The sequence below is a fragment of the Drosophila innubila genome (assembly GCF_004354385.1).
Source record: "Drosophila innubila isolate TH190305 chromosome 2L unlocalized genomic scaffold, UK_Dinn_1.0 4_B_2L, whole genome shotgun sequence".
Classification (NCBI taxonomy): domain Eukaryota; kingdom Metazoa; phylum Arthropoda; class Insecta; order Diptera; family Drosophilidae; genus Drosophila; species Drosophila innubila.
The window spans coordinates 18383350-18409182 of NW_022995372.1; the positions used below are offsets into that span (position 1 = coordinate 18383350).

A 25833-nucleotide genomic window follows, 5' to 3' on the forward strand; every position below is an offset into this window, starting at 1 on the left:
TTTTTGATTGGTGTGTGAAATAACAACAACAAAATAGTATCTATCAAAGTGTTTATTAACGATCGCAATGTTGAAGCTCGTTTGATAACAACGCCTGGAATATGTTGTATAATGTACCCTGCTATCAAAACTTTTCAACGCTGGATTACTACAAGGTAAGGAAAAGCTTTAATGTCAGACAACAACAATTACTACGTATTATTAAGAATTAAGAATTTGTTTTTACTGAAGTTTTATTTATGCATAATACAAAATATAAGATTTAGGAAGTGATTTAACTATTTTATAACATATTTGTTGTCAATACATCAAGGTTAAGAGAATACTCGAATATTAAGATTAAAAAAAAATAGAAATAGGAAAAATTCACCAAGTTTGGTGGATATACCAGGGATCGTAAACAATGATTATTTGTATTCTTAAAACAAACAATCAAAGAAAAGAAATAAACATACAAGAAATCAAGAACACCATAATGATCGATTCAAAGGAGTCTTTTCAACTTTTGCGATGATTGAAAATTTATTGATTTTATTCAAATTTTTTATAATGATAATGATTAATTTTGAGTGAAACAATAAAAATCACATGTACTAAAAAATTATAAGTTTTATCTTTACTGATCAAAATATAAAAGATTTATATACTGATCGAAAGGCATAGTTTTTCACAAAAAAAAGTTCTTTAAATATCAGTACTTAAAGTTTGATATATCAATATGCCTACTTTTATGTTATTGAATTTCTTTTGACCACACACATATTGCATAATGCCCACAATCTTATCTCTAACTCTACAGATCTTAAGAACTCAACTTTTCAACTTCCACAGCGCATAAGTCTTAAATTTTGACTCTAGTCCTTAGTCCGTACAAAATTTTTAAATTTTCCACATGAACTGAGCGTAATTACAAGCCTTTAATGCGCTCTCTAAACCCTAGACCCAAGATCTTTGCCAGTGAACTGTAAGAAATCAAAAACAAAAAGAAAAAGAATGCAAAACGATGGCTACTGCGCATTTCTGGTATCCTAAAAACCCAAAGGAAGGAGAAAAACGTAGTGCTGAGCCTTTAAATGCTGAGAGGGTCCAAACAATGAGACAAGACAGTAGTCAAAAGGGAATTTTCAGCTTAAGAATCCGCTGCACAAAAAGGGCAAAGAACTGATCCTGTCGATCGACTGAATCATTTGACCAGAAATAAAACCACAAAAGGCAACTCATGACTGAATGCTGAACACTGAATAATGAACTGCTGAATATAGGATACTGAATACTTAAATTCCAGAAGGCAGTAGGTCAGTTAACTATCATAGATCTGTTTGAAAATCATTTGAGATGTTGATGTCTTTGATTGACAGTTATTATGAGTACTCACTCCCGCTATTCCTTTTTCTTTCTCTCTCTCTCTCTCTCTCTATTTTTGTCTCTGTCTTTGCTCGTTGCCTGGGCAGCCAGTCTCATTACTGTTATGTCTGCTCTTTCTCCCGTTTTTCTTGCCGTAATTTGAGTGGAGCTGTGTGAGCAAAGCAATTTGGCGCTTTTGTTGTCGTTGCCAGGCGAAAGCATATTTTGGTTGCAGGCAACGCTTCAAAATGGCGTCCAATGATGTGTTTTTAGACCCTGTACTTAGAAGTGCATAATGGGTATATTATGTTAGTCAATAGAGAAAAGTGCATAACAAGGAGAGCGTGACGTTGAAGACCCCAACAATTGTATATATTCTTAATCAGTATCATCAGCCGAGTCGCTATATATTTAGGTCCGTCTAATTGCAGGATTATTTGGATTTCAGAGACTATAAGAGTTAGAGACATCAAACTTGGTATGATCTTTTCTGTATATCCTATGTAGTTGAATTGATTGCGATTGAAATTTGGGCAGACTATTAATTTATAAGTTTACTGGCATTTAGACGATTAATCCTAGAATCGATTATCCCATTAGAAATAGGAATAAATTCTTATTTTGTATTTCATAGTGTTTGTAATATTTTATTTTGATTTTCTCTTAGTTAATTTGCTATGCTTACAGCACAGATTATGTATTGGGTCTCTCTCAGTTCAGTTTTCTCGATTGTAACCTTTTCCTCTGCTTATTTTTGGGGCATTGTTGGCAATGCCGTCATAGTTGTTGCCGTCGCCATTTTGTATCTTCTATTTGTCAATCTCATAAATGCAAATGCCACAGCAACGGGACGAGCTCGAAACTCAACTGCGGGTTTGTGAGGACGATGTTGAAGCCATTAGCAAATAATTTCAGCGAAATTTTTATTCAGCATTGTTGTGTACAGAAACACACATACACACACACACACACACACTGGCACACACTCAAATACACACGGACACAGACAAATACCGTCAGGATAATTTCATTGAAATTTGAGTCGTCAAAAGGAGCAGCAACGAGGCAAAATGTACAAAAAGGACGCCGTGCAGATGCCTTGCGCTTTTCGTTGTTGTGCGCTACGGGCGCGCCATTATAACAACAAACAATGCAGACAGCATCAGGGGCAGGGGGGTAGAAGCAGTGGCTGTGGCAGTGGCAGGGGGCAGTATCAAGAGCAGCAAAGTTGTTTTTGCCCCCGCAGGATTTGAACGCTGCGGGTTTTTATTATAATTTAACTGCGGTCGTTTGCTCATTTTATTTTGGGCGCACTCTCCATTACAGCCACGCCCATTTGTGTGCTGATTGGGGGCGCACGAGAGTTGGAGGATGCAATTATGTATGTAGTACTCAGACTTAATGTCCTGCGACATTTTTACAACATAATCTGCAATCTTTGCACTGTTAATCCGCTTCTTTTCCTCTTTTTTGTGTATTTGTATTTGTGTGAGTGTGTGTCACAAGGGTCAATGCGACGTTGCCTTCGGCTTAAATGGCAAATGGTTTTTTTTTTTTGTATTTGTATTTGCTGGGCGTGGCACAGGAAGTGCAGCCAGAAGCTGCAGATGCCATCTGCAGAGTGGAACTACCTGTTCCATAAACACGTCGATAAAACAAAAGACCAAAAACAAAAGATAGAAATATAGACACGAAATAATGGAAGAAGGATGTAATTAAGGTGATTTTCTAAATAAACTTGTTTGTATGTTTATTTACTAAACTTAAAGTTTTCTCTTTTTTCTACTTGTTGCTCTTGTTTTTTTTTGCAAAGTAGCAATAACAAAAATTTGGCACTGGCAAATAATTTAAATAAACATTTGACGTTGCCGGGTAAGAGAAGTTTGGATCAGAGAACTGCAACGGGTATGTTCGAGTATGATTAAACACCAGAGCGACAAGTTCGATCAAATCAACTCAGAGACTCGGTCGCAACGGGCTCGATCGAGTCACGGGTCTCTTTGTTTACGATCAAGTCGCGGGTATGATTTTTTTTGCTTTCGAACAATTCGGGTCGAGTAGCGTTCAGTCATACGATCTGATTTGATTGTGATCGTTTCTGAGCGTTCGTTTCGATCAATCACGTTCGAGTAGCAATGATCGAAATGATTTTGAGCGTTTGTGACGTTCGTTTCGATCGAGTCACGAGTCATGATCGAACTTGCTGACTGATTTGATTTGATTGTGATTGTTCGAGTACGCGAAAACGACACTGTTGATTTTGTATTTTTTTTTTCCTGCTTCTTCTTCTAAGTAAATGTATATATGTACATACATTTATATTTATGTAATTATATTATATTTATGTAAATGCATATTTATATGAACGCAATTATGTACACACATTTTATTAAGACTATTATTTAAATGTATTAATTATTTATTTAGTTTTAAATATTTTTTTATTTATTTATTGTCAACTTAGCGTTTATATAAAAATAAAATGATGAAAATCTGCATTAAATTTAAAGTGAAGTATCAAAAGCAAAGTTAATTTTTAAAAGATTTGAACGCTGCGGGTTTTATAATTTAACTGCGGTCGTTTGATTTTATTTTGGGCGCAGTCCATTACATACGTCCCATTTGTGTGCTGATTGGGGCGCACGAGTTGGAGGATGCAATTATGTATGTAGTACTCAGACTTAATGTCCTGCGACATTTTACAACATAATAATTTTGCACAATCCGCTTCTTTTCCTCATTTTGTGTATTTGTATTGTGAGTGTGTGTCCAAGGGTCAATGCGACGTTGCCCGGCTTAAATGGCAAATGGTTTTTTTTTTGTATTTGTATTTGCTGGGCGTGGCACAGGAAGTGCAGCCAGAACCTGAAGATGCCATCTGCAGAGTGGAACTACCTGTTCCATAAACACGTCGATAAAACAAAAGACCAAAAACAAAAGATAGAAATATAGACACGAAATAATGGAAGAAGGATGTAATTAACGATTTTCTAAATAAACTTGTTTGTTTGTTTATTTACTAAACTTAAAGCTTTCTACGTTCGTTGATTTGCAAAGTAGCATAACACAAAATGCCACTGGCAAATAATTTAAATAAACATTTGACCCGTTGCAGAGGTTTGGATACTGATCAATAAGACGGCAATAGGCACGGGCTGCCTGAGAAATTGTCTGAGAATCAGGTTCATTTTCAATGTCATTTGAGGGACTTGAGTCTTGTTTGAAAATATTTGGAAATAGTTGAAATTGCTTTGAAATTGAAATTATTGTATCGTCTTCGTAAGCTACTTTATCTTCTATATAAAAATCTGTGTTCCAAGTGGTTGAGTACTGGAAAAAAATATGAAATAAAATATTATATAGTATTATTAAAAACTTGTACTTATTTAGTAATTTAACATTTTAATAATTTTTCCTTGAATTTTACTATACTGAACATATGCTTTTCAATATTTTCCACAATTTTTGCGTGATTTTGTGCTTATCGTTTTCTTTTCATCTGACATAACTTAGCTTATCAGACTTGAGCTGACGTCATGCTTAAGTGAAAACCACAAAATATATGCAACCGAATTTGCATACAAGTTACTAGGATTACATAATGCAATGGATGGATATAGGCCGGGGGCATTTGTTTTGTTCGGCTCCTGTTGCTTTAGCTCATAATCCGCTCAAGTGTCGACTGAGTCTATCCCTTTTATCCTGTCAGGCCTTGGGATAAATTAGAGCAACCTGCCTGCTGTCTGGTTGCCTGTCTGTCAGACGACTTGACGATATATCCTCTGCTGTCCGGGGTTTGTTTTCGTTGGATTTTACGCCTAATGCCCACTAATGACTACAAATATTTGCTCTATACTTGTGGCCATTTTGGAGGATTTGCATTGTTTGCTTGCTTTTCTGAGTCATCAGCAATTGTCTAAATTTAAAAGCATTGCCAGAAATAGATGCAGAAACAAATGTATTAGACAGGTCTAAGGTCTGCACACAATCAATTGTCACATTCGACAGCATGTTTTGAGCAATGTCTATATCTACACATAGTCCGGGTCGGCTATTTATATATGTAGCTTCTACAGATGATAAACTGAAGATTTATTAAAATTATTTCTAAAAAGCATATATTGAGTTATTGTGTCAGTTGACGTAAAGACTAGATATTCACGCATAGCACTCAAAATATCAATGGTAAAACAAAATGTCAAAGTATAACTTTTTAGTTACCTCGATATATTGATATTTTAAAAGAGTTATATCTCTGCTTATAAAAATATTTATTATTATTCCTATAACCTCATATTATCTTATACGTGTATGTTACTTACGTTTATAAGAGTTTTAGCAAGAATTTACTATAGTAATATCCTCACTGCAAACAAGCTTGCAATGACTTACTCGTTACAACATTTGAATTTTAAAATAAAAGGAATAATACTCAACTGAATTTTTTTTTCATAAGATAATTAATTTTTAAGCTATCAATAGAGTTTTAATGAAATAAGCTAGAATTTTTATATTAACCACATATCATTAATGTAGATTCCTTTCAAGTCTCATTAAATTTTAGATAGATCCATGCAGAAATTTTATTTCTAATAAATTATATTGCTAAATATATTTAACCATAGCATACTTTTCAGAAAGCAACTGTCGATCGGTGTTGCCCGTATCTTTGCTGCTTTTAATATAGGTATATATGTAGGTATCCATGAAGCGCATCTATAGACTTTACACTACACGACACAACGCGACATGCAACCTCAGGCAACTGTCACATCAAAAGAGCGCACATTTACAACGCCCCGATAATTGGTGCTGGGAACTGGGGGATTTTGGGGGCCGCCTCCGTTTACAGTAATTCTCGTTAAAGCGGAAAACAGAACAGAACTAAAAGAAATAGAAAAATCGTGTGAGCAAACAAATGAGCGAAAGTACGACGAAATGAACTTGTCATAATTATTTGACAGTCGGGATAAGTGTGACGATGATGATGATGCCGATGATGATGCCGATGATGATGCCGATGATGAAGATGAAGATGAAGATGAGACTGAATCCTGTTCATTCTTGGAAGCAATGTGCGGCACTTTGGCCCAAAATTGATGTAAAACATTTTGTTGCATGCCCCACACTGCCCACACTTTCGACATGAAGGGGTTCCCTACGGCTCGGCACTTTGATTTTGCAGTGTCGCTACGCGGGTTGACGGGGGTCAAGTGGGGCGCAGCCTGTGAAAACAAAACGATCTTCGGGGTTGTGCCTCATTTCCGGTTCAATCAAGTGGGGCAGCTCTCACTGTCTCTCTCTTTCTCTGGGTTTACTTAGGTGTGGCTGTTGTCAGTCAAAGGCGCAGACAATCCAGCTGCTGCTGCAACCCGTTTCTTGCCCCCTCCCCCTTTTGGTACTGTCTCCCTCTGCCTTCCAATTAAGCGGCTCGCAACTTTTTGAGACAAATTTGTCGGCAATCAGCGTGCGACCTTTGACTTGCCACGGATTCCATTGCTCGTTAGCAGTCGTGACAGTTTTTCTTAAATGTTTTTTTTTTCCATTTTTCCATTTTCCTTCAGCGTTTTTTCATAATTTTTACCACGAAATGGCCGCGTCGCACATAAAATATCAAATTTCGTGCTGCACATTTTCCTGAGGCTTTTCGCTTGGGAAACTAGAGAAAAAAAAACTGCATCGAGAGTCGCACAATTGCAGGCAAAATGCCAACAACAAATCATTCACATTTTGCCCATTGATTGGCGATGCGGCAATACGAAATTCGATAGCTATACCCTCAGGCCCAGTAACGTTTGTTTAAGAGCTCACCTGTTCAGTTCCAACACGAACTGGCTCCATCAACAGTTGGTTCACTTTGTACCTACTACTTATTTTCATTTTTGGGATACTTTTGTAATGGGATATCCGCAGCTGAGCCTCGACAACGGCCTTGCAATTTTAGTAATTAAGTCTAACGGAAATAATCAACTATTTCTATTTTTATTTCTATTTATATTTCTATTTTATTTATGAACGTTCATCCATATGTTGAAGTTGTTGTGGCAATCATTGAAAGAGTAGCACAGCCAGTGTTAATGTTAATGTGGCCAAGGTCTGTGCTGAAACCGATCCGTTAAGCGTTAGGGCTGCCTCTTGAAATTGATAGCAACCATAGTGGTATTGAATTGCCCGCTCCACCTCCCTCTCTACCCAAGCTGGCACCGTTTGTGCTGCAGTTTGTGTTCTTATTTAAAATTATATCAAGACTTTAAGCTTCTCAAGCTCTTCAAATTTGAATCAATTAGGAGACAAGCCCTTTTACTTTGCTCTATTAATATTAAAAGATACAAGTACATATAGTATGTTACAAAAAAACTGTGGAGATTTTGATAAATTGAATTAATGTACTTCTGAAATGTCAGATATTTTATTTGAGGAGAGTGAGAGGAATTGGAAAGAATTGGCATCTAAAACTCCAATTATCATATTTTCTTTCTTATGAAATTTTTACCTAGTTTCAATTTTGGACAAGACTTTCCCAGAAATTTCCTAAACGGACAAACTATAACTATTTTCAGTTGATTAGCCAAAGGGTTAGTTTAGAAGGGTTAAAAGACCTTTTCTGTTCCGAGGGTTGTTTCTGAAACTAACTAACATTTTTAATTAGCAAACAAAGAATCCGATTTCTTGCCATAATTCTTGACATCTCTTTTTTAGCCCAAAAAGAAGTCGAAAGTGGAAATAAGTGAACCTTGACCAGGACATCTTGAGAATAGGTCAACATTGTTGTTTAATTAGAGGACAATAGCTGTCAATAGCTTGTCGAGTGCTTGATCAGGAGATCGAGAAGTCAAAGGTTCGCTGCTAATTGCAGAGACGCGAAGTGTCCTGAGGGGGGTTGAATGTGAATCTAGGAAAGATTTCAATCGATCGCCAGCTGTGTATATATCTCGTGTATAAAAAATCATATCTCACTCAATCTTAATGACTACTTAAAGCGACACGAGTGGTGGCGGCAAGACCCCAGGGGGAAGTGGCAGCCAGGCAGGCACTTGAGGCAGCTGTTGGCACTTGGACTTTAATTTAAGCCCAGGGGTGCCATCTATAAAAACCTCAACATTAATAAGTGTTAATAATTGTGTGTTATGTTTTTGAGCCTGTTTTCAAGCTGTTACGCCTCACCGCCCATTTTAGCTAACCAACCAACCAACCAGCGAACGAACCGTTCCAATGTTAGGTTACAATTTCACTTCACTTTCTCGAAAGTCAGTTGAGGGCCAAGTTGGGAAGTTGCAAAGGCCGACCAGACGAGCGTAACATGGTGATGGGGTCTAATATTACCACACAGCATCCGCATACGCATCCGCATCACTCACACCACCCCCCTCCCTCTTGGAATGGTTTTGTTGTTGTAACTGTGCAAATTTACAAATTCAATTTGTCAGCGATGCCAAAAATCAGCCCTGTCAAGGGGGTTGGTCTTTTTTTTCTTTCCTTTTTATTCTCAAATTAAATTTCATAGGCCTGGCAACGCCAACAACAGTGAAAGCATATGCTGCATACTTGCGGGCGTATCATCGGGGGATGCATTTGATTAGAGCTCGCCCAGGCGTGACTATTTAATTTGTTATTCCTGTGGATGTTGTTGTTGTTGCACGCTTGACACGCGCAAGTCGAGAGCGCATAATTAAATTAATTAAAGAGTCGTTCCCACAGGTAAAACAAGTCACTCGATGATAATGCCACAGATGTTTATATATAAGCCATTCATATACCCTGTAAACGATCTCATCGATATTTCGGACGGCAGACTTTAAAAGGTAGTAGAAATTAGTCGCTGATGACATATTTATATTTATTAGACTATGAGTTTCTCTCTGAATGCATTAGCTATAATACATAGACGGCTACTGTAAAGCGTTAGTTCGAATTAATAAATTTAGTTTCAATCTGAGACTATATAATACTCTTTAAATATTTCAAAGTTAATTGATGAACTGATTATGATTAAATTATACATTTCAAATCCAAATATAATGCGTTTAATTCAGTGTTTTACTTTTGTTATTTTGTAAAGGATTTGGTAAAGAGTTTTTAAGGAAATGCTTGACAGTTGGGCAAGCTGGAAGAACTAACTTTTTAAATGGCATTTTCAAACTGAGCGTTCTCTAAAACCTAAGTTGGTCTGCAATACTCCCCTCAATCGTTATTTACAGGGTATATCAACCTGCTTAGGCAGTTTTGAGCTGTTCCCCTTCCAACTTTTGCATTATCAACAATTGTGCTCATCGCTGTTGATGCTTACGCCAAGTGACAGCTGACACACTTCGCTGCCGGCTCAGCCTCAACGTGGGTGGCAGGTTGTCCAGGCAATGCTTGCGGGTGGCGTGGCATCTTCCTATTCCCTGTCCGTGTCCGTGTCCGTGTTCCTGCCGATTTTCGTTTTGGTGTACGGGACCTAATTGCCGGCATTTTAATGAAAATTCCTGGCCAATGTTTGTTTTTCTGAGGTCACCATGGCAATGCAAGAGAAGCAACTGCCATTCCCACCGGCCTCTCCCCTTCGAGGCGGCAATTGCAGTACCATTGGCGCGTGCCTCAAACACAAACACGGGTTCCGCATAATTTTCAGCGGAATGAAAGCATAAACGAGGCGTTCCGAGGCTACCCCGGGTGGTCAGCCAGCGACAGAAACTGAAAGACTCCGAGAGACTCACTCAGCAATCCCCCCTTTCGATAATTCGACAAGTGTAGCATAGAATCCCGTTGATAGAGCGCAAATGCAATTTCTGGCTTGGTTTATTTTCGGTTCACTATTTGTACATAAGTCCAACTCATTGTTTCTTTTTTTACTTTTGTTTTTTTCATTTTACATTTTTGATTCATAAAAACTTTATTTAATGGTGCCCAGTTCAAGAGCCACACAGTAGTGGGTTCAGCATTTTATTTTTATAGCATATTAGGTTATCCGACTTTTTATGCCTTGTAATCATAAAAGAAAAAGTCGTTTTTATTTACTTAAATGTGACTAAGGCACAGTTGGAGATTTTTTTTTATTACAAATCTTTAAAATGGTCTACAAGAGGGTAGCCAAATGTCTTAATGAATTCATAATATTTGTAAATAATTGTTAAACTTAATTTACTTTTAATGACAAAAGCTAAGCCAAGAGAACTGTTTTCTAAACAATGAATGAATGAAAATAAGTACATGTACTTATAAGTACGAAAATTATAAGCACAATGTACAAATGTAGCGATATTTTTTTATTAACATAATTTGATTAGAAAGAATTCAGAAAATTTGTTATCTTCTTTTTATAAAGTGGACATAAAATATTGTCCATTTTTAATCCGATTATGTCCAGAAGGAAAAAAAAAATTTTTACAGGGAATCAAACCGATAGAAATATCGGTTCTGGTTTCTGTTAAGGTAAAATGTAGTATCTAACTAATTATGACCTAAAAAGTTGATTAAAAGTTAAAACTTAAGATTAAAAACTTTGAACTTTGAAAAAAAAACAAGGAGACCCCTTTTATGCAAAACGCAGAATACATTTTTTTTTTTTAATTTTTAACTTAATCCGTAATGATTTTTTAATTTTTTTCCTTTATACAAATGCGATGCAAAGAAGATAAAAGCCAAATGATTTTAAAGTCAACTTCTATGAGTGTAATGAATGAACTGAGAATTTTCGCTTGTCTGGCATTCTCCTGTTTGTAGAGTAATTTATTCAGCATTTAAATAGGTCTAAGATCCAAGTTTGTACTTTGTACACACATCTTGAATTCTTGAGCTGCTTCTGCTCGGTACGTCTACATATTTGAAAATATCTTGTGGTCAGTGCAATTTGTAGTTTTAAAGCGCCTGGCTCAGCGGTTTATTGCTCTGGAAATTAGCATAGAATATTATCGAGTCTGTGAATGCGAATGCGAGTGCGAATACTTCAATTGTTTTGTGGCTCGTGTGGCGATGGGTATCAGCTTGAAATGCCTTTTAGACAACGAATCAAACCTTTGGCATGCGCTGACATCGGCGTTTATATTGTAGAATCATCCGATTGCGAGTATCAGCTAAATAAGACTTGACCCAATTGTAGGCCAAGCTGTGTTGCATGACGCATCCGTAAGGTTGTTGTTTTTCTTTTAGTTTTACGTTGTGTTTGTTGTGGGTTTTTTTTTTTTTGGCGACTTTTCGAGTGTTGCGCTTACAAGACAAGCAACAAGCGGCAACAAATGACAACAAACAACAATGCCAACAACAACATCAATTGGTTGCTGTTGTATGGAAGAGCTAAGACCTTATCTAGATGCTGGTGCCAGGCAACTTCAGATCAAGTTGTAAAAATGTGCGCGATTATCGTTGAACACGCATGGAGTGAGTGAGAATAAGAGAGAGAGAGAGAGATAGAGGAAGAGTCGAGTGTGGGCAGCTCAGGTGTTGAACCTGGGGGCAGCAAAAAATGGCGCCCGAGCATGGATAAAACTATTTGCCAGTTTCTGCACCTCTTTCAGCATAAAATTAATACACAGCACTAGGGAGGTCCAGTCCGATCAAAACCGAACGTAAATCTTAAACACTTTGTGCTGCCCCCTTCTCGAGCTCACGATCAGCACGTTCACCGAGCACGGACCGGTCCCCCGACTCCAGAGCCGTCTCCAAATAAATGCGCGAGACTCAGCAACATGCAGCATGCAACGGGGCAATGAGGCAACGGGGGCAGCAACAAGCAACCGGGTCCAGATTCAACACAAATATCTGCAAATGCAGCAAATTGTGAGCAGATTTGTTTACAGACAGTCGAGCACTTGGAATGGCAAAAACAGAACGACAGACAGGGCTGATGCGGAGAGGGGGGGATTGGATGATGGGTAGACAGTAGAAAGATCGCGCTTTGGACCGGCTGCTGATCGCGCGTAGATATAATTGACGACATGTTGTCTCACGATCGTGCTAAAGCGATTAAAGGCATATTTAATGCCCCCCCTTCACCCCTCACTCATCTCCACTAACCCACAATCAGCTGCATTTCAGCTGCGTCAGCAAATTGACCACCATGGGTCATCAATGGGTTAAAATGAAGCTTCTCTCTCTTTTTCCCTCGCTCTCAATGCCAAAAGTGTGTCATCCACTTCCGCCAAACAAATTGCGGAATTGCTTGCACAATTTCACATGTAAATCGCATTTGTTATTTGCAACTGGCCAAGGCAATTGTGTAAATTCTCAAATTTATTTTCCTAAAAACCGAAACAAAATTAAACAATGTGAGGAAGAAGAGGAAGAAGTTAAATATGAATGTTTTAATATATTTTCTTTTATATACAAAATAAATTATACAAGTTGGATAATGCAACCAATTTTTTATGATTTGAAAGCATGTTAATATTTTAATAGTTTTAAAATTGGCGTTAACAACAAAAACATTTTGATTGGAACATTTTTTTAATATGAATAACAGACTTAAAACACTTGAAATATTCATGACCTCATCCAAATTTTTTTAACTTTGAAGCAATTTCCACATTCAAATATTTACAAATATTATCTTATATTCTTCCACAAATATTGCTTAGAAAAATACATAGAATATTCTTAGCTTTCAAAATTTTAGTTTAAACTGATTGTTGGTTTATTATAATTAATAAATCAAAAACATGAACTTTTATAATTATTTTGAAACATATAAAGTTATTTTTCTGAGCACTTTAAATGCTCAATCATATTTAATGTTTACATTTTCACTGACAGTTTAAGCAACTGATTCTTTTTGGATGTAATATTCATACATAAATTTCCAGAATTGTGATATGATCGATATCCTTAAATAAAAATAGTTCTTATACACATACATACATATGTATGTACTCGAATGTGTTGTAGTTGTAAGAGTGAGTAAAAGTGCGTATGTATTGTATACTGATTGAATTACTCGTACTTATATGAGCAATATATTTGTATATATATGTATATATATGTATATTCTCCTCTGTTTGCCCCTGAATGCGTCGCCTTTTGTTTTGGCAGGTGGCGACTGGCGTCTGAAAGTGCAGCAGTTATGAGGTTTATTAGTTGGAATTCCAGTGCATATGAATCGATGTTTTATTTATTGTCTACACATATTGATGTATCTCGAATTGTTGTTATTGTTTTTGTTGCCTTTTGAGCCTGCTTTGTTTACTTGTAATTGTATATGTTCGATAAGTCAGAGGAAAGAGCTGAAAGTTTATTTAGACGTTTTCACAAAATTAAGCCGAAAATAAATAAATTGCTTTACAAAATGTTTATGACTATGCACGCTAAGGTGTTTTAAGTGAGCTACTTGTATATGAGCTGTTTCCACCTGAGTGTTAAATACCTAAATGTAAACAATATTACGTACAATCAAAGGTAATTTATTTAATTAATGGGAATTGCTTGTATAATATTACAACACCTGGAAGATTTTTTGTCATACACTATTTACATGTATTTTGTAAATATGAATATTTCAAAATATAACAATTTTTTTGTTGATATTATGCAACCTTAGGAGAACTTCTGATCTAGCTAAGTTTTATTACTTAAGTTAGTTTTAATTAACTGACTATGTTTAGAACAAGAAATTTAGTTGTTTACTAATTTTTTAATACTCAGTTTTTTTTTAATGTTTTAATTTATTATTTAATTTTTATTTTGTATTTCTTTCTAGCGCTAAAGTACATGAGATTACTAATTAATCAAAGAATTAACTTAAATTAATTTGAATAGATAAAGCATATTAAATTTATTTTTATAATTATCTTTTCTGATTAAGCTGATTTAATCTATAACACTAATAACAGACAGCATATATTTTATATCAAATTTCTTTATACTTTATACGCAATGAAATAAAAGGTTTTGTTAGTGAATTTTATTTTATTTTTTTCAATCCCTCAAGTCCAATTGACAAGTGAAACATTTATAATACTTTATTATAAAAATTAAACTTTCATTCCTTACTGTCCTAAAACTTTCAAAAACTCTTAAGAACTAAAACGTATAATATTCATTTTATACAATTCAATTAAAATTTCTTGATTAATTTGACACTAGTTGAAACACAATAAAAAGTTATTTGAATCACGTGTCTGATTGCTCACAAAATTAGCAAGTTTTGTCAATTTGTAACATGTAATTTTTGAAAAGAATATTTAAGCACCCGCATACAACTTTTTCGTGTTCATTTATTGAGAGTAAACGGGCAATTTGGATGCTTTTGTGATCTATAAATTAGATAAATCTAGTTATACAAGTGGCTTATTTTTACAGCCTTGCTAAACATCTTGTTTATATTTTGAAGGGGAAAGTGAAATATATTTAGAGATAATGATTAAATGTTGTTAACAGACAAATAAGATCTATAGACATCCGGGATTTCATTTTTAATTTGAATGAAGCATATTGAATTTCGGAATTATATTAAAGATTTTTAATAATTGCTTTAATTAAAATGCCGCTGATAAAAGTTTCATTAATTTATAAATTGATTTACGCAAACTAAAGCACATTTTTGATTGACATTTGCCTTTGTTTTTGCCTGGAACGAGCCCGTATTCACAAATTTGAGAGAAAAAACCTACCCTGTCTAAAGGGGCGGAGCCAAGACGCACCATTTGCGACTGAGTTCGAGTGAGTGAAATAAATAGGGCTCTATCGCATGCTGCACCGCTCGCACACACGGGCCGCACTCAGAAAACCCGTTTCGAGCAGCGCCGTCGCAATGCTCATCCAATGCCGAGATTATCACTCAGAATACGAATACGAATAACCAAATTCAGTTCACTCGAATGCTACCCGAGATACATATTTCAGTCCACTCGAGCTACTCAAAGCGGCTGCTTCGACAAACGGAGCTCGTTCAATATTTTGAAGATATCTTTTATTTTGTATTTCTTACAGTACAACGTGTGTGTGTGTGTGTGTGAGTGTGGTGTAGTACTATGTTAATCAAATGACAACGCATTAAATTTCAAAACATCTTCAGACTGAGCGAAAATTAAGTGATATTAAGTTTTTAGTTAAATCCTGCACGCAAAATGGTCACCCTAATGCCATATAACTATGCAGCGCCGCGTTGCGGATTAATTGATAAAATGATCGAGCCAAAGGTAATAAAACAACAATACGAGTGCATTTTAGATGAAGCGAAGCTTTAAAAGTGATGCGGTTTATTGTTTAGTTTCTCAAAAGACTGCTCTTTAAGAAGTCTCTACAAATCTACAACAACAATTTGTATGTCTTCGCTGTGACTTTTGCTGTCGGTTAACCTTGTTGTTGTGGTTGTTGCTGTGGTTTGTTTCTACGGCTTCACCACATTTGCAGACAGTTTGTCGATGTCTTTCAATAGTTGAAAAGCAGATTATTTTGATTAAACACCCAACTTATTCCGACAATTAATGAGCAGATTTCTAATCAATTAAAACTTCACAAATTGTCAATAATATTAGTTGAAAGTTTAATACATACTTGCAATAATCTTAGACAACTATAGAGTTCGTCAAAAAATAATGAATTAAATTACGTAGAAAATTCAAAAATTTATTAAACAGCAGTCATCATTATTTTACTAAATTAATTTAATCAAATAACAGTCATTAATATTTGATTTATAATAAAAACAATATAATTTATTAATATAAAAATTTTGCAATTAATTTAAATAACAAATAAAACAAAGTATCATCATAAAAATGTCAATTTATATTTCGTAGGACAAATTAATTAATTAATTTAAAACAATGCTTCTTTTGAATGTGTGGACAAAAACTTTTGAAAACAAGCCAACATAAATTTTTCGCTTCTATAATATGAAATTCATCTAATATGACTCTTATTATATTAATTTTTTTTTTTATTTAATTTACATAAATGTTGTATGCAAATTATTGATGTTTGATGCAAAATAGTTTTTGTTTAACTTATATTCGAAATCTTCAACTCTATTAATTATGAGGGCAAATTGTATCTCTTAAATATGTTAATTTCAGTGTGTTATAGGAATCAATAATTATCTTGGTAGGATCCAAGAGCACTTTCGAATGCAATCTACATTATTATTTAACAACAATGAACATTCTATGTGACAGCCTTGCTGATTAGCCACAGAAATAGTTTTATAGTTTACGCTAAGGGGAAAGTTTTGTAAAATGTGTGGAGAGTCGTTCAAAGTGCAACTTGTGGCATTTAATGGTGCCACAGGCAAAAGAACAAGCGACAAGTTTTATGGATCTTGGCACTTGGTTAAAACAAAGTCGAGAGTCGAGAGAATTTTGTTAAACCGTCACGAACTTGGGCCTCTCATCATAAACGAGTTGAAACACATGCGGCAATTGGTTTTAAGGCGAAATATTAATAGAGCATAAATTACAGGGCATTGTGGAAAGTATGGGTCCGAGGGGACGTTGAGTTGGGAGTCCCTTTTAGGAGGGACTGGGGTCAGTTTTATGACAATTTAAGGAGCTCTGGCCTACAAAAGGCCTGGCCAAGTTTTGACTGGCGGCATTAATCACATTTTAATTAAGTTTAAGCCGTAATCGTAAAAATTAACACGCCATAATTCAACTGCGACAATGCGCTGCATGTAATTTATGTGCCACTTGGCTAAAAGAAAGAAAGAAAGAAAGAGAGAGAGAGAGAGAGAGAGAGAAATACCCTGCCCCCGACTCTGCCACATGCCCCATGATCCCCCTTGTCTGTGGCACAGCCACTGAGCAAGCAGTCAAAATATTGATTATGGCTGCAGCGATTGACACTTGGCGATTGTCGATTGTCCCACGTAATTAACGTGCCAAAGTGTTAAGGCGCATAGGTTGTGTGGCTCCTAACCATACATACCCCTACCCCCTACAGCAACCCCACCCAAAACAAAAAAAAAAAACAAATAAAAAATATAATAAAAACAACAACAAAAGACAAGAGACAAATGACAACAACGAGAGGGAGCTACAAATTTTTGTTGTTTATTTCGATGCTTATCGGTAGGGGCTTAGGGTCCAGCCAGAGGTTCGTTTCGGTTCGGTTCGGTTCGATTCAGACTGTAGCTGAGGTCCATACCAGGCGGGCAAGTTAATAAAAAATTTGTCGCCGTCTTCGACTTGTCTTTTGTTGTGCGAGTGTGTGTGTGTGTGTGTCGTGTGTGTGTCTGTTTTAATCTTCTTCTAAAGCAGCCAAGAGAGACAAAAGATTACGATCACAGGAATTTCGTTAAAGATGCTCAAAACAGGTCTTTATATGGTATATATCTCTCTCATGATGAGAAGGCCCAGCATCTACAGCATCTCCTCCTCCTCCTCCTCCCCCTCCACCATCAGCATCTCCATCACCTCCTTGTCTGTGTGTTAATGTTTACGTTGTCAACTTGTGCCATAAATTAGTTTAGTAAAAGGTTGCGTTGCATTGCGTTTTGCATTCGTGTATCAGATTCAGTTGCAACCCCAGCGTCAAGCTCCGTGCAACACGCAAAGCGCAGCTTCAGCTTCAGCTTCCTCCTCCTTTCCTCTCTGCCTTCTCTTTACCAACCACAGCAACAAAAAGAATTGCAGCTGTTGCCAAAGCATAGCGTCATTAAACGCTACCGTTGAAAGTTCGCTCAAAACAAATTTGCCAAAAAAAAAGGGAATAAAAGAAATGTAAATTCGAAAACATATACAAAAATTATGATGGACACTGTGCGTGTGCGTGTGCGTGTTGTGTGGCCAACTGAAGCTGCTCCCCAAAAGCGGCTCACGAATGCCATGTCAAAGTCAGGTATATAAATTCCAGCAGCTTTGCTTGCTGTAGGTTACCAATCACAGCGATCTTCCATTGCTTCCTCTTCTTTATTCCTGCTCCTCAGCTGGCTTCCGTTGCACTTCCTCAGTTCCAACTGCTTAAAATTCTTTTTAAGAATACATGAGGAATTAGTTTGTATTTCTCTAGCTAAGTCTAAACATTCCGAAATAATCTCATTATTGTTAACTTTATAAATATTTATTTAGTAATAAATTTTCTTATAAACTTTATAAACATTTCTTTAGTTATAGCTCTTCAGAATCAGATTAAAGAGTGCAATTAAATCATATTTCTTACGCTAAAGTTAGAGAACGTTAAGAAGGCTAAGGATTTAAGATATATACATTTTTTAAGCGATCTATAATAAAAGGAAATGGTTTAAGTGTTGTTATATAATAAAATTCTCTATAATCTTACTTGAATGCCTAAGGAATAGAAGACATAAAAAATAATAGGAAAGCGTATTATGATTATTTTTACAATTTATGTTGCTTTTTAGCTTGTTCCTTATTTAAGCATAGCTTCAGTTTTAATTCGGGGTTTGTTGAGTATAATCTCTGTCTATTCCTTCATATCTAGTTGATTTCTTGCTAACTTGGGTTATGTCACTTTCAATAATCCTCTCGAGAGCATTATCATCCAATAGACTCCATCTCAATTAGCCGAGCTCTTCTTTCAACAGCTTAGCTTGACTTCAGTGTGATTCTATTGTTAGGTTCTTTGAGAGTCTTTCCTCCTCAGATCCAGCCTCGATTTGGGGCCACCTGCTGTGTGCACCCTCTGGAGGCGCTGAGGCAGCGTCAATTTGTCGGACCTTCGTCCCCCTTTCCGCTGTATGGGTTATGGCGCCGTTATCTAGACCGTCAACCCATCAACCCAGTCAAAACTTTTTCCCACGCACGTTGAAATCGCTGTCGAAGCGTTTGCCAAATGCAAATTATGTAAAATGTGCTGTTTTTTTGTTTTGTTTTTATTTTTATAATTTCTGTTGCATTGCGTCGTATAAAACCCCAAATACTATTTCAGACAGTCGGCTCGGATCGGTGCGGGTATGGGAAAGCGGCGAGAAATCGCCAACCTCAGCGGAACTGAGAAACAGAGACAGAGAACTCGCTGAGGTGTTTGGGACGACGCCAAATTGCGTCATTGTTTATAAACAAATTCAGTTGCTTTACACAGATATTTTTACAATTAATATATATGAAGATTTTTCAATTTATAAAAAATGATATATACTTACATCATATTTTAGTGACCATTTAATGATTTCATTCAATGTTTTTAAATTTTGTTTTCTCTCACTCGCTTTTTTTGCAGGTTAAACGTCCCAAAACAGAGCATTCGGATACACATGAACGCAATCGGTAAGCAGTCCCTATATCATATTATAACTTATGCATACATCAAAGATATGTCGCACTACTCGTGTCTATCGCTCCTCAATTTTTCACACTTGCCACTGCAACAAGTGTCCCTGAGTTTTGACATGCTTTTTTTTTTCCCCTAATTTTGCATGTGTTTTTAAGGCCCAACACATGCCCCTATTGAGAAACGGAAAGGAATTCATGGAATTCGTTCTGACAAATACTTATAAAACGAAGCGTAAAGTGTGTGAGAGCACTTAACACTTGCCACAGAACGTTGCATGCCTCAATAGTGGGCGAGTGCCATGCCCAGACTACTTAAAGGGGCTTAATACGGCTTAACAGACGGCTCTAAAGGAGAGGGAGAAGAAAAGGAGAGTTCCTTATTAAATGCAGCTACTTTTGTTCTCCAACTTAAAATTTTTCAGCTTGGTTCATCTTTTCCATTTTTAATCTTAAAACGCATTGTATGTTATAATAATATTTTGAGCTAATGTTACCATTGTATGACATCATTCAAAAACATACTTCAAAATAATGCAATCAAATTATATTAAATGATTTTTCTGAGGCGCACGCGTTCTTTTTCACACACTTCTACCCTACAGCATATTTTGGATCCAAGTCTTCCCCCTTCTTCTCTTGTCTGGCATGAGAAATGTCCCCAGACTGTGGGTGTCAAATTCCTAAGGAAATTGGGCACTTCATTTACCTTTTCCTTTTATTTCGATGTCAAAAAGAAGAATATAAATTATGAAAAATTATTTCATATTTTGTAGGAAGAAGTTAAAAATGAAAAGTAAGATATATGGACTGAAAAACTCTTTCCTCCAGAGAGAGGGGCGCAGAAATTAAATAAGTATAGCTCAGTTTAAAGATAAATTAATTGTAAATTACAGAATTTTAATTGCTTTATTAATATTGTTTTGTTAAATATAAGCCTTTATTCAGCTTCGCTTTCAAGTTAAGGTTTTAAGTCAAAATGATTCCTTTTTTAATTAAATATATTTATGAATTTCCCCCCTATTTTGTCTGCATTTGCCCCTTCTCTTCCTTGCTCTGTCAACTGGTATTTACATCTTTAAAAAAAACTCCATTTAATTGCCAAGACAAAGGATTGAATTACCAAAGAGCTTGAGTTTAAGATTTTCTTGATTTAATTGTTTTGATTTTTCGTTTGGTGATTTATTTGATTTCTATTGAAGTTTGATTTTTATGGAGCTCTACAAAATTAGTCAACTTAAATTGTTTGGCAATTGTTGCTAGTTAAAAATGAATAACAACAGCAACAGCAACAATAACAACAACAACAAATCTTGTCGCCTCTTAAGTAAAGGAAACATTTGCTACACACATGTCTAGCCTGTGCGGGACTTTGAACAGGAACGGAATTGGGATCGGGAACGAGCCCCTCAAGTGGTTTTTAAAAAGGAATTTCAAACGTTTTCCTTTTCCTTTTTATTTTTTATATGTGAGCTCAAAGAGCGTAGAAAAATATTTATAACACTTGACAAGATTTTAAAGAGCGACTGCGACACACTTGACTTTTGGTTCAAAAAGACGACGACGATGACGATGACGACGTGCCGTTAATTTTATGGCTGTTTAAAGATTATTGGAAATTATTTTATGAGTCTGCTTAACGAGCAAAACGTTTTTGTTTCTCCCTCTCCCTCTACATCTTGTTTCTACTCTGTCTCCTGTTTCCTTTGTTTTTCTTCTTATGGGTTAGGATACTCTGTGGATTATGCTTATTAACAAGTTGAGATTTGGTCTATTGAAGTTCAGGCGGCTTACATTTAAAAGGAATGCTAAAGTACGGTCAAGCTTTTGAGATATTCTTATAGTATTTTCGGTTGAACAGTAGACTTTGTTTTAAATATGTCACACTCTACGAATTGGAGCTATTAATAACTATTAGGAATATTGTGGTAACTAAAAGTAATATTCCAATGCCTTCTTTTTGATTTGCTAAATAAATTAATAAATATCCCAGTACTGTTGAAGGTTCAAATGAAGGATATATTAAATCATTAAAAAAGGATGAATTTAAATTATTTTTGAATTTTGTATACAGTTTTTTTTTTAAATAGAAACTTAAACTTTTGAATTACTATGACACAATATGTTTTATACTTTGGTAGTTTACAATTTTATCTAAAATTTGTTTTCAAATGTTTTATATAATATATAAAATATTTTCTAACATATATATTTACTTTAAGTTGACATCAAATAAATAATTTAACTTTAATAATAACACAAATTTAATAAATGTACAATTCAGCAAATAAATAAATAGATATGCTGTTATTATAGTTTAATTGTGAAATCAACACACACTCACCTGTCTGTCTCTCTCTCTCTTGTTCTTATAGTCTCTGCCAAAGTCAACAGCAGCAGCAACAACAACAACAACAACAACAGCAGCAGCAGCAGCAGCAGCAACAACAACAGCAACAGACACATTCAAGCGCCGTGTTGGCCACCAGCAATGGGCCCAGCAGTGCCGGCGCCAACATTGGCGTTGGCATTGGCGTGGGCGTGGGAGTGGGCGTGGCTGGGCAATGCAGCCCATTGGGATTGCCACCGCAGATACAACCGCTGCAGCCAACGATTGGCTCGCTGAGTGGACACTATGCGACAAGCAACAACACAAACACCGGCAGCAACAATAACAGCAGCAGCAACAACAACAGCAACAACAACAGTAACAACAACAACAACAATCAAAATCCTAGTAGCTGCAGTTTGGCCGCAGCTGCCACCAGTTTTGCACAATCGTCGGGCAGCAGCTTCTCCACATATCAACAGTCCAGCGATGAGGTGGGCGTTGGCGTGGGCGTGGTCGGCGTTGGCGTCGGCGTCGGCGTCGGTCATCCGTCAGCGATGTCGCATTGGACGCACGACAGCAGCAGCATTGCGACGGCTGTCAAATCGGAGTCACGCAGTCCCGGCCAGGTGCATGCCACACTGGATAACGGTAGCGTTGCGACCGCTGCCAGCGTCAGCGCCAATCTGTATGGCTGCGCCGAGAGCAGCGCTGCCAGCTCGGCGGTGGCTGCGGCAGCGGCAGCTGTGTACGACAGCAAGCATGATTATTACTACTACAACAGCATGCAACAGTATACGCCCCCGCCCTTCTACTCGGGATACGGCACTCCCTATGCCGCAGCCAGTTCGGCGGCGGCAGCGGCACGTGGTGCCAAAATGGAGCCGGCGGCAGCGGCGGCGGCAGCGGCGTATCTGACGCCGACCTATGCCAGCGGTGGCAACAACAATTCGCAGTTGTACAGCAATCCGTATGCGGGATACAATAATTTTGCTCAACAGGATTACGGCGGATATTACAATGAGCAGTATGGCAATTATTACAATCCGGCTAACTATTCACCGTATGCGGTGAGTTCGCCTAGTTCGAGTGCCAGTCATGGCTTTCATGTGGCGACCGCATCCTCGAATCTCTCGGAGAGTCCAACGGACACGCACTCGACAACGCCGGTGCATCCGGCAACGCACTCGCCGCATTCCCCGCTCCCGATCTCAATGTCACCGAATGCATCGGTGAATGTTGTCACAGCTGCCACAGCATCGGCCACACTTAACTCGAGCGGAGGCAGCAGCGTCGGCACCACCGGCTCCGCCTCGGCCACCAAATCCACGCCCACGGGCAAGACGGGCAGGGCGCGGGGTCGACGCCATCAGCAGCCGAGTCCGACGCGCAGCACAGCCTCGGATACGGGCAACAGTGAGACGGTTAAGCCGCCGGAACGTGTTTTCATCTGGGACCTGGACGAGACGCTGATCATCTTCCACACACTGCTATCGGGCAGCTATGCCAATCGATATACCAAAGATCACAGCACACTGATGACCATTGCATTCCGCATGGAGGAGATGGTCTTCAACATGGCCGATACTCATTTCTTTTTCAATGAGATCGAGGAATGCGATCAGGTGCACATCGATGACGTTAGCTCCGATGATAATGGCCAGGATCTGAGCACCTATAACTTTGCCACCGATGGCTTCCACACCGGCACACCGCCCGGCGCCCCGCCCAATCTCTGTCTGCCCACTGGGGTCCGTGGTGGTGTCGACTGGATGCGCAAACTGGCATTCCGTTATCGCAAGATCAAGGACATCTACAACACCTACAGGGGAAAGTAAGTAAACACACTCCCTTTCTAATTTGAGTTCATTCAACTGTATTTATAAGTTAAATTTATATTATTTCATAGATTAGCGAATTTTGTATTCATTGTAAAATTCACAAAATTTTCAGATTCTTGACCAAAAGATCGAGCTACATATCTATCTGAATGAGCTACTAATATTCAGTTAATAAAAGAGCTAGAGTGACCAAATTTTTCACACAGTCACCGCTACACCACGACGGATATCAAAATGTTTTCATTTTTAAATTAATGATACGCCCGCATTCCAGAAAGCAGTTTAAAATATTTTCACAACCTCAATAGTTTTTAAGAAAAAACACTCTTTTTTAATGCTTAAAATTCCCTTTTATTTCTTATAAGTTATTAGATAGCTAAACTTTAGTGTAATTTGTAACACAAAAAAAACTTCTACACGAGGTAAAAGTCTAGTGACGAAAGCATATTCCAGCCCCCAAATTTCTGATATCCAATTTTGTGACTACCAAAATAAAGTTTGATATAAAACTTTTTAACAAAAATAAAAATTTAAAAAAAATCACGATGGGGTTTTTTTTAATTTTTAAATTTATATAAAACTTTATTTTGTTCGGTATATAGCTCGATCTGATCGAACAGTCATAGCTAATTTTCCATATTAGCTGTATATATTGCTAGTCGCCTTTTGCACCCTTCGTGCTGCTTTCGTCACTAGTACGAACTACCGTCCGCAGTGATTAAATTGAAGTTTAAATTGAGTAACGGGTATATTATAGTCAGGGACAGCGTTGCCAAGTCACTGAACTGTTTAAAATTTGTTGTTCATATCTACCTTTTTTTCATATTTGGTGGGGAACCCGACTATAACATGGTTACCTGTTAAACTTAAATAGTTGCGATCATAGTTGATAATTCGGCAGACACAAAAAATATATTAATAATTAAATTATAATTTAATAAGTAAATCTATAAATAATCCTCCTGATTTTTTGCTCATCCAAATCTCTCTTCATCTTCTCATTGCAGTGTGGGCACCTTGTTGGGACCGGGCAAACGAGATGCCTGGCTGCAGATACGCTCCGAAATCGAGGTGGCCACCGATAATTGGGCCACCTTGGCGCTCAAGTGTCTCAGCATGATTTCCCAGCGGGAGAACTGCGTCAATGTGCTGGTCACCTCTACCCAGTTGGCACCAGCGTTGGCCAAAGTTCTGCTCTTTGGTCTGGGCAGCATCTTTAATATTGAAAACATCTATAGTGCCCACAAGATTGGTAAGTCAACCAGCCAGCAATATACTCAATATCCATTGCTAATCCTCAATCTTTTTTTCAGGTCAGGAAACCTGCTATGAACGCATCGTGACCCGGTTTGGACGCAAGAGCACCTACGTCGTCATTGGGGATGGCGCCGAGGAGGAGTCAGCGGCCAAGGCCATGAACTTCCCATTCTGGCGCATTTCCGCCCACAGCGACATACGCGCTCTTTACACTGCCCTCGACATGGGCTTCTTATGAAAGGCTTATGGCGGTTAAAAGCGCTCCGATAAATCGCTGGCGTTTTGCGCGCGTTTTAACGTACAGTTTTGAGTACAAAAGAAAAAAAAATAAACTAAACAAAATGAATGAATATGAAAACAAAAACATAAATTAACATATATAATTTATTTATGCATGTCTATGTGTGTGAGACAAAACTGTAAACCAGCGCAAAATAATTTAATTATTTTGTTTATAAACAATTTATACTTTAATGCCAAGACTTTCATTGTATTATATAGTTTATAAATTTCATTAACGAGCATAAAACAATTCTCGCCAGCATCCAACTGTAAGAATTTGTTTAATTATACTTTTAATTAATGTATTGTAAATTACCGATTAATATCCTATAAACAATTATACATATACGTATCTAGCACCCTAGAGTAGCAAACAATAAAATAAACAAATAAAATTGGCGAGAAACTGCAAACAAAAGAAAGAGATAGGGAGGGACGAAAAAAAAAAGAAAGAGAGAGAGAGAGAGAGAATAAAGAAGCAACGGAGCAAACACAACAAAAAATGTAGTTTAAAGGTTTATTTAGTTTAAATATCAAAGAAAATAATAACTAAACAATGTAGTATTCAAATTTTAAATAACTATTATAGCTGCATATATTAAACTATGTATATTTAAAATATAAAAACAAATAAAACAAC

At 37.0% G+C, this 25833-nt stretch overlaps 1 protein-coding gene across 2 annotated transcripts; it reads left to right on the forward strand.

Moving 5' to 3' along the window:
• Positions 1-90: 90 nt before the first annotated feature.
• Positions 91-25606, forward strand: LOC117781774 (developmental protein eyes absent). Of its 2 annotated transcripts, none has more exons than XM_034618601.1 (5): positions 91-155; positions 19435-19481; positions 21860-23647; positions 24662-24906; positions 24968-25606. In XM_034618601.1, exons 1-5 carry the CDS (start codon positions 102-104, stop codon positions 25147-25149), a joined length of 2316 nt encoding a protein of 771 aa, XP_034474492.1. In that variant the 5' UTR covers positions 91-101; the 3' UTR covers positions 25150-25606. The 2 variants fall into 2 exon arrangements, with proteins under 2 accessions (XP_034474492.1, XP_034474491.1); XM_034618600.1 differs by lacking the exon at positions 91-155 and adding an exon at positions 15274-15455.
• The last annotated feature ends 227 nt before the right edge of the window (positions 25607-25833 follow it).